General features: G+C 43.5%; 1 protein-coding gene across 2 annotated transcripts; it reads right to left on the bottom strand.

Moving 5' to 3' along the window:
- Window positions 1–1,535: 1,535 nt before the first annotated feature.
- Window positions 1,536–12,295, bottom strand: LOC115799293 (CD276 antigen-like). 2 transcript variants are annotated; one of them, XM_030756377.1, is made up of 7 exons: window positions 12,204–12,295; window positions 8,562–8,876; window positions 8,190–8,456; window positions 5,904–6,200; window positions 3,572–3,657; window positions 2,980–3,015; window positions 1,536–2,850 (listed from the first exon to the last, which is right to left on the bottom strand). In XM_030756377.1, exons 1-7 carry the CDS (start codon window positions 12,265–12,267, stop codon window positions 2,815–2,817), a joined length of 1,101 nt encoding a protein of 366 aa, XP_030612237.1. In that variant the 5' UTR covers window positions 12,268–12,295; the 3' UTR covers window positions 1,536–2,814. The 2 variants fall into 2 exon arrangements, with proteins under 2 accessions (XP_030612237.1, XP_030612238.1); XM_030756378.1 differs by lacking the exon at window positions 2,980–3,015.
- Window positions 12,296–14,604: the final 2,309 nt, after the last annotated feature.

Below are 14,604 nucleotides of genomic sequence, written 5' to 3'. Positions count from 1 at the left end.
TACCCTGCCTCTCGCCCTATGACAGCTGGGATAGGCTCCAGCCCCCCCGCGACCCTGACCAGGATATATAAGCTGATATAAGATACAATTCAATTCATTTATAGCACCAAATCACAACAGTCTGTTGTAAGGTAAAGAGCCTCCAATAACTGCAAGCCTGGCTCACCACTTCACCTGCACACAGATCAGTCCATGGAGGAAAGAAAGGTCAGAGTGCTTCCCACCTAACCCCCCCAGAGTTGATATTATGGTACTATAACTTTACCACATGCAAAATCTTTTGCTTTCACAGTATGAATATGTTCTGAGGTGCAGGTCCTTGAAGTACAAAGGGCTGGGTCTACTTACTTCAAAGCAGCGCAACCCTCAGACGTGAAATAATAGGATAAATATACATTTGAGTAACATCATAATAGATAAATATGCTTAAATGTTACAGTAACGCTGCAGGTAGTTTCATCTACATCCCCTCCAACATTGAAACAAACTCTCAGTGCTGCTCGTATGTCAGAAAAAATGCAAAGCTTTGAGGTGAGAGTGTCGATTTTCTTTTTAAACAGAAACTCTGCTGAACTAAAAAAGCTGCTGTATAGAAAAAATGTTTTCTGCACAGTCATGTGCCCATTTTTTTCATTAAAACTTAAAATGCTCACCTTTCTTTGTTTAAATCAGATCAAGTTTGAAATGAGGAAAAATAACCTTAACCGTCTATATGATGATGTAGGTTAGATTGTGTTGGTCTGAGTGACTGAAGGTGAACACCTGTCACTCACCTGCCTCCACAGCGCTTCATCATCCTCGCAGCTCCACCTGCTCCGCTTTCCCGCTGTTACATTTGCAACAGGAAATCAGGATAGAAACATTCACTCCTGTGATTTTTCCAAATCACCTTAATATCGTGATGCGTGGCTGCTGTTCACGCGGATCTGCTGAGTTAAAACAAAACACACATTCTCCACCCTCCTGTTCTTAGCACGGTGTTTCATGTCTATAACAGAGAAAAACGGTGAAAAATCTCACATTATGCTGGAAATGTAAATACGATGAATAAAAATGCTTTAAAATTAGATGAAATGTTTGTCACACTGACAGAATTGAATAGAATAGAACTTTATTGTCATTATACATCCAACAGAATTCTGTTCAGAACAACCATCCAAGATGAGGACAGACAAGACTAACATAGGGGAGATGGGTGTCTGCAGCCGCTGCCCCCTTAGGGCGCCGCCAGCACCATCAATCCCAGGAAAAAAGAAACAGACTCACAGTAGAGTGGGTAGGTTAAAAAAAATTCATCTGGTACAGTGCTCATGTTGAGCTCATGTTGAGCACCGCCCAGCCACCCTGGACACTCTCTCTTCTCCCATCAGGCCGGCGTTCCCGCTGCCTGAGGACTAAGACTGAAAGGTTGAAGAAGAGTTTTTACCCACAAGCCATCCGTCTGCTCAACTCTGAGCCCCAACTGGACCATTATTGCACTATGTAAATATTATAATCTATAATTCCATGTAAAGTGTGTATAGTGTATAGTGTGAATTACTTATTTTTATTCTTCTTATTTATATGTGTGTGTATATATGGTTGCAGGTACAAAATACATTTCACTGTGTATTGTGTATAACTGTGCATGTGACAAATAAACACTATCTTATCTTATTTTGGAAGAAAGTTCCATCAATCCACAAACTGCATTTTTAATCATTTAAAACTTTCATAACTTCATCAGTGCAGGAAGTATCCACATGAAGTTTTCACAGCTGATAAACATATTTAAGCTCAAATCTATTTTACACCCCTCCAAGAGTCACACTCTAAAGTCTTGGTTTTGTCCAGCATGATTTCTCCCAGATCTGAATTTGAGCTTCAATATCACAATATCAGAGTTTAAAGTCTCCTCCCACTCTTCTGTACTTTGAGGGCCGTCACTCAGAAAAACTTCAGTCTCATCCAGCTGCATCAAATCGTTGTCAGACCCACCTTCATCTCACTGCTCTGGCATTAGTGCTTATTTATGTTTTTACCACTTTATTCTTTTTTACACGCCTTTTATTTCCCCTCTCACTCATCAGGTTCACACACTGAAAGCTCCTGGTGTGTGTGTGTTATTGTTTTTGTGTCCACCTGTCCTGCAGGTAATTGAAGGACTTTTATATTCACTTATGCAGCATAATTGTCTGATAATGAAGTTTAGTGTAATTATGGAATGTAACACAATAATGTATTAGACACAAAAATGTAGAGTGATCACAGTAAGAAGCTGTTGTCACTGATGGAATTAGCAAACAGAGGTCAGGTCAGTGTTCCTGAGAGACGTTAGCAGTGATGAGGTAACCTCGTACAGCTGACGCTGTAAACAAACAGTTTTTAGCACAACGTGTGAAGATCAGAAACTCTCCTGGAGGACGCTGACCTTCAGCTGCAGCCAAAACCAGAAAAAAGACACCCTTCAACAGCTGATGGATGCTCTCAGAAAGTCTTCGGCATGTCTCAAATCTTCAGAATACGTCCATCTGTTTCCACTAATCCAGGGCCGGGTCACAGAGGCAGAGCAGACCAGAGCAGAGAAGTCCAGACCTCCCTCTACCCAGCCATCTCCTCCAGCTCATCCGGGGGGACATCGAGGTGTTCCCAGGCCAGCCAACAGCTATAATCTGTCCAGCGTGTCCTGGGTCTGCCCCGGGGCCTCCTCCTGGTAGGACATACCCAGGACACCTCACCCAAGAGGCGTCCAGGAGGCATCCTGATCAGATGCTGAACCACCTCAGCTGGTTCCTGTGATGTGGAGGAGCACTGTGTAACATCTGTTGATCTCCTTTATCCCGTCACTCGTGAACAAGACCCCACCTGCTCCTGCAAATAATAAATAAATAAAGGTAATCTAGCTTAATCTGATTTCTTTAATCATTACTGAACTTCATGAGTAACAAGAAGTTCATAAAGTGTTTCTTCAATGCTTCAAAAAGCAGATCACAGACGTACCTGTGCAGGTGACCGAGGAGCAAATGAAGGCAAAACCTAACATTAGAGGACGAGTCAACATGAAAAACAGATGAGCATTAAAAAAAGCATGTGTAGCATCCATTCATTCATTACTTTCTCTGTGTACCATTAATCATCTAAATAAACAGCAGTGAATACATGTCTAATTCAACAATGCTTTTTTTAATGTATCTGTTCTGGACTTATTATTATTTACTGTCACATTACTCCATCTTCACTGGTGTTTTTGATGCTGTCTCTTCACCTTGATGTAAAAAAAAAAACTTTTTGTTTTAACTTTCATTTTACTGACGTTCAGTTGATTTTAAATATTTCTCTTAAAATCAAAATTTTTTTTCTGTTTGTCCCTCTTCATCATCATCATCATCATCATCATCATCATCATCATCAGCACAGACTCACTGATGACAGAGTCTATTGTAATAAGACTTGGTTCAGAGCAACATTTTATCCTTTTATGTTTATTTCTCTGCACAAATGAAGCCCAGCATGAAGAACAACGCAGACAGAAAACCAAGCTTTGCCTTTGCAGTGTGGATGGTGCGAGTCAAACAAAGTGTGTAACGTTTACCTTTGTGTATATGTAGAGAAGGGCAGCGACCAGCACGGTTCCAAACAGCACAGCTGTGACGATGGCTGCAGCATTACTGTGACCCCCTGAAACAGAAGAGGAGTCGAGTCCTGCTCATGAACCTCTCTGAGGAATCTCTGCAGCTTGAAAAAAGGCGACTGGACTTCTTTTTGCTTCTTGAACACGTTTCACCTCTCATCCTAAAGGCTTCTTCAGTTCTTAAACCAAAAGGTGGAGAGACCCAGGTATTTAATCAAAACCCAAGAAGCAGAAGCCTTCACTGACCACATCAACTCAGTGGATAAAGACATAAGTTTTACCAGGGAGGACACCAGAGATAACAGGTTACAGTTCCTGGACTGTGCTTCTTGAGGAAGATGAAGCCTGAACATTGAAGTTTACCAGAAGCCCACACACACAGACCAGTATCTCCTCTTTGACTCCCACCACCCTCTGCAACACAAACTTGGGGTGATCAGGACCCTACAACACCGGGCAGAAAGTGTTCCCTCTGAGGCAGAAGGGAAACTAAAGGAACACACACATATTAAGAAAGCCCTCAAAACGTGTGGTTACCCCAACTGGGCCTTCATCAAATCAGCCAAGATGCACAGGAATGAAGGCCAAACACAAACTAGAGAGAATAGGAAGGACAAGAGGAAGAACATTATCATCCCTTATGTGGCAGCTTGTCAGAGAAACTCCAAGAATTTTCTCCAAGCATGACATCTCAGTATACTTCAAACCAAGTCACACCCTAAAAACTGGTTCATCTCAAGGACAAACCCCCCAAACACAAGATCAGCAACGTAGTGTCTGCTGTCAGTGCAGTGAAGAGTGCTCGGACCTGGAGAAACCAAACAGCCTCTTCACAAACACACAACATAGAAGAGCCACCTCGACAGGACAAGACTCAGCTGTACATCTGCATCTGAGGGTCAAAGGTCACTCTGTGAGGATGCCAATGTTCACATTTTGGACAGGGAAGACAGATGGTTTGAAAGAGGAGTGAAAGAAGCATCTGTGTCCACAGAACAACCATCACTGAACAGAGGAGGTGGATTATCCCCCCCCCGCACAGTGCTGTCCTGAGCTCCCTCCCCAGATATCTCAACCCCCACTCACACCTTTGTTCCAGTGACCTCAGCAGGCCCCACTCTATCCTGAACAGGACAGGGTGGGGTAAAGTCTCACAGCAGTTTCACCCGAAACTCCTGCTGGTAACGGCCCTCAGCTTCTTTCACACGTCATTGGACACATTTGCTTTTCAACGTTTGATTCCACTAATCAGAAAAAGGCTCTAATGTCACTGTAACGAGGAAACTCGTTAACTGACTGCCAAACCCCAAACATACGCAGAAGAGAGAAGACCATTCTGTAATACCAAGTTTCATTACTTTTGTTAAATTATGAAACTGGTTACATTGTTAACAGGTTAACTTGTGATCTGTAAGCTTTTCCATTTCATCAGTAACACTGCTCACTGTGTGAATAATGTGTGTTTCTCTCTTTGAAATGAAAGCACTTCATCAAATAATGGTGGGGCTTCTTGAGGGAAATTTATGCATCTGTATCAGAGGAAAGAAACATTTTTACTTCCACAAATGTACGCGGTCAACAGTTTCCCCTGACGGGTGGGGTGACATGTCATGCATCTACTTTGGTTCAACAGTTTCACTTCTCCAAAATCTGCAGTGAAGCATAAACACTTGAGTTTTGTTACATGTTAATAAAGTCCAAAAAAGGGTTCATGCAGCAAAGCGTTCGCCTCCAATTATTCACCTCCCAGACCCTCAGATTCCTTATTTGAGGAAATACTGGACGAGCCCCCCCCCCCCACCTGCAGTTAGAGCGCCACCTCAACAGCTGCAATAAGAAGAAAAGAGCCTGAAGAGCCACTTTGATACTTTTACACTCATAACTGTAACAGTTTGCATTTTCATTATTGTGCTGGTTACAATCTGTGCAGTCATATCTCATCATTTTTAAGTGAATTAAATTTTTTCCTGGCTGAATGGTCCTGTTGATACAAATACAATAATAAAAGCTATTATCATATCCATCAAGGGATCAAAAAGTGACCAAGCCGGTTATCCCTGTGCTAACTGTGGGATAATGTGTGCATGCCCACACATACAGGTGAGAATCTACAGGTAAGAAGTTGTTCTTCATGAGAAGCTGAGATTTTGTTATACTAACATATTTTCCTGTTATACTGATGGAAAGAAATTGTCCAAAATACACATTTAGGTCTTTGTTTAATACTTTTGTCCTTCGGACATTTATGCAAATTACTGCATGTTTCAAATGTTTCATCTTAACGTGATCTGACCTTTGATGATCCTCAGGTGGGTGTTGGTGCTGTGAGTCTCCTCAGCATTGCTGAGCTCACAGGTGTACCCCCCCTCCTGTTTGGAGGATAAGTCCTTCAGCACGAGGCTGCCTGACTCTGACACTTTCTTCACCTGCTGCTTCCACCCGTCTGACACCGAGTAGGTGACGTTGGTCCCGGTCTGCTTCACGATGGTCTGAGTGTGATTGAAGCTCCAGACGAGGCTGAAGTTGGTGAGGGTGGTGTTTGGGGGGGTGCAGGGGATTGTTACCTCGGTGCTGGGAGCACTGATATCAGCTGAAAGCACACAATAGAAAACAAAAAGTTATAAAGGAATCCAAGCAGCCCCCAGAAATTCAGACCTGGAGCTTCATGTATCCAAGGAAACCATTTAGACTGAGCAGAGGAGGCACCTCAGTTTGGGCTCATCAATAAGAATTAGGTTAATAGGTGAATAAGTTAATAAGTTAATAAGCATTTTGCTGACAAGAAAAATCAAACATTTCTGGCAGGTCTCACTTCAGAAGTTTAAACTTCCACACACCAAACCTCACTGCCCCTCAATCATCAGCAATAAAGGAAGATCCAGAGAAAATGTTAATGACGCAAAGGTCAGCGAACTCCTCTTTATCTGTTTGTTTGTTCTTAATTGTACAAAACTAAATTCATTTAATTTAGAGTCCAGCAGGCCAAGTGGAATGCAGCTCGGGTGGTGGCCGAAGCAAAAACTCACGTGTGGGAGGAGTTCGGTGAGGCCATGAAAAAAGACTTTCGGATGGCCTCGAAGCGATTCTAGCAACAAACCGTCAGGTGACTCAGGGGGGGAAAGCAGTGTTCTACTAACACCACGTCTATAGTGCAGGTGGGGTGCTGCTGACTTCAACTGAAGCTATAGTCAGGCGGTGGATGGAATACTTCGAGGACCTCCTTAATCCCACTGACACGCCTTCTGTAGTGGAAGCAGAGTCTGGGGATGACTCGCACATCACTGGGGGGTGAGGTCACTGAGGTGGTTAAACAACTCCTTGGTAGCAGAGCCACCGGGGTGGACGAGATACACCCTGAGTACCTGAAGGCTCGGGTGGATCACACTCCTCAGCCTCCATGGTAAGGTCTGTGCCAGGGTGCTGGAAAGGAAGGTTCGTCCATTAGTTGCACCTTGGATTCAAGAGGAACAATTTGGTTTTTGTCCTGGTTGTGGAACGCTGGACCAGCTCTTCATGCTGTTGAGGATGTTTGAGTGTGTGTGAGAGTTTTCCCTTCCAGTCTACGTGTGTTTTGTGGACTTGGAAAATTCGACCCTGTTCCTCGGGGTATCCTCTGGGAGGTCCTGCGGGAGTATGGGGTGTCTGGCCCGTTGTTGCGGGCCATTCAGTCCCTGTACAACTGAAGCAAGAGTTTGGTCCGTATAGCCGGTAATAAGTCGGATTCGTTTCCTGTGGGTGTTGGACTCCGTCAGGGCTGCCCTTTGTCACCGATTCTGTTCATAATTTTTATGGACAGAATTTCTAGGCGTAGCCAGGTGATGGAAGGCTTCTTCATTGGTGGCCTCAGATTTTCATCTCTGCTCTTTGCAGATGATGCGGGCCTGTTGGCGTCATCGGGGGTGGCCTCCAGCTCGCAGTGGAACGATTCGCAGCCGAGTGTGAAGCGGCCGGCATGAGAATCAGCACCTGTAAGGCTGAGGCCATGGTCCTCAGCCGGAAAAGGGTGGAGTGCCCTCTCCAGCTCAGGGACGAGTTCCTGCCCCAAGTGGAGGAGTTCAAGTATCTCGGGGTCTTGTTCACAAGTGACAGGAGAAGGGAGCATGAGATCGACAGACGGATCGGGGCTGCTTCTGCAGTGATGCGGACGCTGCACCAGTCTGTCGTGGTGAAGAGGGAGCTTAGTGTAAAAGTGAAGCTGTTAATTTACCGGTCGATCTACGTCCCTACCCTCACCTATGGCCATGAGCTTTGGGTAGTGACCAAAAGAATTAAATCACGAATACAAGTGGCAGAAATGAGCTTCCTCTGAAGGGTGGCTGGTCTCTCCCTTATAGATAAGGTGAGGAGTGCAGCCATTCAGGAGGGGCTCAAAGTAGAGCCGCTGCTCCACATCAAAGGAGCCAGTTGAGGTGGTTCGGGGATCTGACTAGAACGCCTCCTGGGTGCTTCTTGGGTGAGGTGTTCCGGGCATGTCCCACAGTGAGGGGGACATGGATGGATGGATCTGTATCATCCACACTCCACCTGCAATGGTTGTTGGTCTCACAGTCTGATAAGCTGAGGTGGATGAAATGCTCACCTAGTTTCCTCAAAGTGGCTCTCCTCCTGTTCCTGCGAGTGCTGATGGTGCAGATAAAGAGCAGGTCATAAACACCGGCTGAAACCATCAAAGAGCTGGTGATGCTGTAAAGCAGCTGTTCAGGCTGCTGCACTGTGGTGGTGTTGGTGAAGGTGATGTTGGATGGAGGGCTGGTGGACCAGGTGAGCTGAGGTTCAGGGTAGATCCCCTCTGAGCTGCAGGTGATCCTGTTTCCTACCTGATCAATGCTGACTTCATGAACTGGAGCTGCAATAAAATAAAAGATCTCAGAGTGACTGATTATATTTCTAAAATGATCAATCTGAGAGCACATTTAAAAATGAACTGATGTTTTCTGCATGTTTCTCCTACCGTCCACCTTCAGGTTAATAAATGACTCCTGGTTTCCTCTGATGGTGCTGGTGTGGCACTTATATCTGCTCTGGTCCTGAACCTGCACCCCTGTCAGCTGCAGGGAGGCGTTTCCTCTGGAGATCTGGTCCTTGAACAGTGAAGTCCTGTTTCTGAAGCGCTGGTCCTGGTGTCCAAGCTGGTCTTTGCTGTAGTAGAATGAGTGGACGTGAAGGTCTCCTGGTACCTTAAACCAGTGGATGACGATTTCTTTCCCAGTCTGGAAACTGCACGGTAAGATGCATCTCTCCATAAAAACACAGGACACTTCAGAATCTGAAACACCAGAGAAACACTTGAAGGTTCAGTTCAGGAAAACAGCATGGACCTCTGAGAGCTCTTTTTTGCCTCATGGGAACCCCCCCAGCAGCCTAGGCCTATAGCAGCATAACTAAGGGAGGGTTCAGGGTCACCTGATCCAGCCCTAACTATAAGCTTGATCAAAAAGGAAAGTTTTAAGCCTAATCTTAAAAATAGAGAGGGTGTCTGTCTCCTGAAACCAAGCTGGGAGCTGGTTCCACAGAAGAGGGGCCTGAAAGCTGAAGGCTCTGCCTCCCATTCTACTCTTAAGTATCCTAGGAACCACAAGTAAGCCAGCAGTCTGAGAGCGAAGTGCTCTGTTGGGGTGATATGGGACTATGAGGTCTTTGAGATAAGATGGGGCCTGATTATTCAAGACCTTGTAGGTGAGGAGAAGGATTTTAAATTCTATTCTAGATTTAACAGGGAGCCAATGAAGAGAAGCCAATATGGGAGAAATCTGCTCTCTCTTTCTAGTCCCTGTCAGTACTCTAGCTGCAGCATTTTGGATCAGCTGAAGGCTTTTCAGGGAGCTTTTAGGACAGCCTGATAATAATGAATTACAATAGTCCAGCCTAGAAGTAATAAATGCATGAATGAGCTTTTCAGCATCACTCTGAGGAAGGATGTTTCTAATTTTAGAAATATTGCGCAAATGCAAAAAAGCGGTCCTACATATGTGTTTAATATGTGCATTGAAGGACATATCCTGGTCAAAAATGACTCCAAGATTTCTCAGTGTTACTGGAGGCCAAAGTAATGCCATCCAGAGTAAGTATCTGGTTAGACACCATGTTTCTAAGATTTGTGGGGCCGAGAACAAGAATTTCAGTTTTGTCTGAATTTAGAAGCAGGAAATTAGAGGTCATCCAGGCCTTAATGTCTTTAAGACATTCCTGCAGTTTAATTAATTGATGTGTGTCATCTGGCTTCATTGATAGGTAAAGCTGAGTATCATCTGCATAACAATGAAAATTGATGCAGTGCTTTCTAATAATACTGCCTAAGGGAAGCATGTATAATGTAAATAAAATTGGTCCTAGCACAGAACCCTGTGGAACTCCATAATTAACCTTAGTGTGTGAAGAAGACTCCCCATTTACATGAACAAATTGGAGTCTATGAGATAAATATGATTCAAACCACTGCAGTGCAGTACCTTTAATACCTATAGCAAGCTCTAATCTCTGTAATAAAATGTTATGGTCAACAGTATCAAAAGCTGCACTGAGGTCCAACAGGACAAGAACAGAGATGAGTCCACTGTCAGAGGCTCTAAGAAGATCATTTGTAACCTTCACTAATGCTGTTTCTGTACTGTGATGAATTCTGAAACCTGACTGAAACTCTTCAAATAAACCGTTCCTCTGCAGATGATCAGTTAGCTGTTTTACAACTACTCTTTCAAGAATCTTTGAGAGAAAAGGAAGGTTGGAGATTGGCCTATAATTAGCTAAGACAGCTGGGTCAGTGATGGCTTTTTAAGTAGAGGTTTAATTACAGCCACCTTGAAGGTCTGTGGTATATAGCCAACTAATAAAGACTGATTGATCATTTTTAAGATTGAAGCATCAATAATTGGTAAAACTTCTTTGAACAGTCTAGTAGGAATGGGATCTAACAAACATGTTGCTGGTTTGGAGGAAGTAACTATTGAAGTTAACTCTGAAAGATCAACTGGAGCCAAAGAGTCAAAACAAATACCAGCAGTGCTGAAAGCAGCCGAACATGAAGAATAATCTTTGAGATGGTTATGAATAATTTTTTCTCGAATGTCTAAAATTTTATTTGTAAAGAAATCCATGAAGTCACTACTAGTTAACGTGAAAGGAATACTCGGCTCTACAGAGCTCTGACTCTTTGTCAGCCTGGCTACAGTGCTGAAAACAAACCTGGGGTTGTTCTTATTTTCTTCAATTAATGATGAATAGTAAGATGTCCTAGCTTTACGGAGGGCTTTTTTATAGAGCAACAAACTCTTTTTCCAGGCTAAATGAGCATCTTCTAATTTAGTGAGACGCCATTCCCTCTCCAGCTTTCGGGTTATCTGCTTTAAGCTGTGCGTTTGTGAATTATACCACGGAGTCAGGCACTTCTGATTTGAAGCTTTCCTTTTCAGAGGAGCCACAGTATCCAAAGTTATACGCAGTGAGGATGTAAAACTATTGACGAGATAATCGACCTCACTGGGAGCAGAGTTTAGGTAGCTGCTCTGCACTGTGTTGGCACATGGCACTGAAGAGCATAACAATGAAGGAATTAGATCCTTAAACTTAGTTACAGCACTTTCAGAAAGACTTCTACTGTAATAAAACTTATTCCCCACTGCTGTGTAATCCATTAAAGTAAATGTAAATGTTACTAAGAAATGATCAGACAGGAGGGGGCTTTCAGGGAATACTGTTAAGTCTTCAGTTTCTATGCCATATGTTAGGACAAGATCCAGAGTATGATTAAAGTGGGGGGTGGGCTCCTTTACATTTTGAGAGAAGCCAATTGAATCTAACAATAGATTAAATGCAGTGTTGAGGCTGTCATTCTCAGCATCTACATGGATGTTAAAATCACCCACTATAATGATTTTATCTGAACTGAGCACTAAATCAGATAAAAAGTCTGAGAAATCAGACAGAAACTCTGAGTAAGGACCAGGTGGACGATAGATAATAACAAATAATTTTTCTGTCGCTTATTTTCTAACTCATCATAAAGTGCATGTATCTTTGGAGAAACATTAGGGTGGCTGTAGAGCAGCTCACCCATTGATTGGAAGGTCAGCGGTTCGATTCCTGGGTGCTCCAAGCTACGTGCCAAAGTATCCTTGGGCAACTGAACCCCAAATTTCTCTCTCATGCAAGCATTGGAGTGTGAATATTAGACAATAAAAGCACTTAGCTTAATTACTCATGGACGTGCTTGTATGAATGGGTAAATGTTGTTGTATAAGAGCTTTGAGTGCTCAGAGTAGAAAAGCACTATATAAGAACTAGTCCATCTACCATCTTATTATTACAGTCTTTGAAAGTGATTACCGCTGATCTTTATCTGTGTTTCCTTTAAGGAAAAGATCGCTGGTTCAATTCCAGCCAGAGACACAAATCTCTGTTGGGGCTGTGTCAGGAAGCACATCCGGTACAAAACTCCCAGATCAAACATGGGGAGCCTCCCGCTGTGATGAGCCTTTGTAAGAAGGAGCAGCACAGCCAAAGCAAAGAGGAGCATGCAGTGAAAAACTGAGACCAAGTTCCCTAAGAGGTCAAACAGTCTGTTTACCACCAGACTGACAGTAAACATCTCACTCACCTCCATCTGCAGTCAACAGTAAAATCCACAGTAACAAATATGCTGCGACCCAGCAGAGCTTCATCCTCCTCGGAGACCCTCCTGCTCGGCTTTCCCACTGTTACTGTTGGAGTTTCACTTCCGCTGTTTCACGTGATTGTCCCGAACCCTGACCATACAAAACCAAAGGCAGTTACAGGAAGCTTCTCTAGTGCCTCTAAAAATAATATAATGAAAAGGTTCATTTCTTTATTTTAACTAACAAAAAGGTTACAACTGTATTCTATATTCAGTGCATGTAAAGTAAAATATTTCAACTCTTTTTTTTTAAGTTAACTGTGGCTTATAGCTCAGATCAGAAATCAGAAGTCCACACAGCCACAATCACGGGGAACACCTGACAGCTGTCCAGGTGATGATCATCAACACCCTCAACATGGAGGGTGAGCCACAGAAGGTCACTGCTGTTCACAGAGCTCTGTGTCATGTCATGTATCATATCATCATGTATCATTTGGAAATCAAGTTCCTGGAGGGCAGAAGAAGAAGGGAGAGGTACAGAGTCCACCATGTTTGAAGTCCAGGGTGAAGCTGCTGCAGCCTGTGATGGTTTGCCTTTCAACGGGGGGGGGGTGGCAGCTACAGTTTGGGATACAGAGGCAGGAGATGAGCCTCCAATAAACAGAAGCAGTTTAATAAATATAAAACCAACTTCAAATAAAATGCACTGTGAGCTGGACATTAAACTGTCCTCCACGTACCTGCTGTGTCACATGAGCACAGATGTGTTTTAGACCACAAGCCTCACAGCTGTCATATGACAGGAGCCAGCGTGAGTGTTAGTTCACAGCTGAACTGGAATTCCTCTGCAAAGGCCGAACATGCTGACACACATCTCCTCTGTAAGAGGAAGACACAGGCAGGAACTACATTTGACTCATTTTCAGTGTGCTGGAGGTTCAAATTTATACTGCATGACATTTGACATGAAAAACAAACTACAGGCTTCCAAAGTTTGAGGGTTTTTGTGTCTTGTCATGGTAATTCTCTGTTTTATAGAAAAAATTAATATCATATAAAAAAATGAATCTAACAGTTTTGCAGTGGGGCGTCAGATTTTGACCATGATTTCAAAGCAGCAGGACAAGGTAAGAACTGTAATTTGCATAGAAAAGGGCATCATGGCCAGGATGAAGCATGAAGGTTAGGAGGCTGCTGTGGTGTGTGTGAGGTTCAGGTTACCTGCAGTCAAACAGCTCACAGATCCTCTAACAGGAGAACGAGTCACAGCAAACACACAAAACCACCAAAAATATGGTTTTAGGACACAAAGGACATGTTTGCATTCACAACTCAAAAACAGCCTCTATCATCAGAAATTATATAAGCTGATCCATCCATCCATCCATTCACTTCCGCTTATCCTGGTCAGGGTCGCGGGGGGGCTGGAGCCTCCCACAGTCCAAAGACATGCACTTACTGGGGTTAGGTTAATTGGCTAATCTAAATTGCCCATAGGTGTGAATGTGAGTGTGAAAGGTTGTTCGTCTCTCTGTGTTGGCCCTGTGACAGGCTGGCGACCTGTTCAGGGTGTACCCTGCCTCTCGCCCTATGACAGCTGGGATAGGCTCCAGCCCCCCCGCGACCCTGACCAGGATATATAAGCTGATATAAGATACAATTCAATTCATTTATAGCACCAAATCACAACAGTCTGTTGTAAGGTAAAGAGCCTCCAATAACTGCAAGCCTGGCTCACCACTTCACCTGCACACAGATCAGTCCATGGAGGAAAGAAAGGTCAGAGTGCTTCCCACCTAACCCCCCCAGAGTTGATATTATGGTACTATAACTTTACCACATGCAAAATCTTTTGCTTTCACAGTATGAATATGTTCTGAGGTGCAGGTCCTTGAAGTACAAAGGGCTGGGTCTACTTACTTCAAAGCAGCGCAACCCTCAGACGTGAAATAATAGGATAAATATACATTTGAGTAACATCATAATAGATAAATATGCTTAAATGTTACAGTAACGCTGCAGGTAGTTTCATCTACATCCCCTCCAACATTGAAACAAACTCTCAGTGCTGCTCGTATGTCAGAAAAAATGCAAAGCTTTGAGGTGAGAGTGTCGATTTTCTTTTTAAACAGAAACTCTGCTGAACTAAAAAAGCTGCTGTATAGAAAAAATGTTTTCTGCACAGTCATGTGCCCATTTTTTTCATTAAAACTTAAAATGCTCACCTTTCTTTGTTTAAATCAGATCAAGTTTGAAATGAGGAAAAATAACCTTAACCGTCTATATGATGATGTAGGTTAGATTGTGTTGGTCTGAGTGACTGAAGGTGAACACCTGTCACTCACCTGCCTCCACAGCGCTTCATCATCCTCGCAGCTCCACCTGCTCCGCTTTCCCGCTG

The sequence above is a fragment of the Archocentrus centrarchus genome, chromosome 20, assembly GCF_007364275.1.
Source record: "Archocentrus centrarchus isolate MPI-CPG fArcCen1 chromosome 20, fArcCen1, whole genome shotgun sequence".
Lineage (NCBI taxonomy): Eukaryota > Metazoa > Chordata > Actinopteri > Cichliformes > Cichlidae > Archocentrus > Archocentrus centrarchus.
This window is presented reverse-complemented; position numbering and strand designations above follow the sequence as displayed.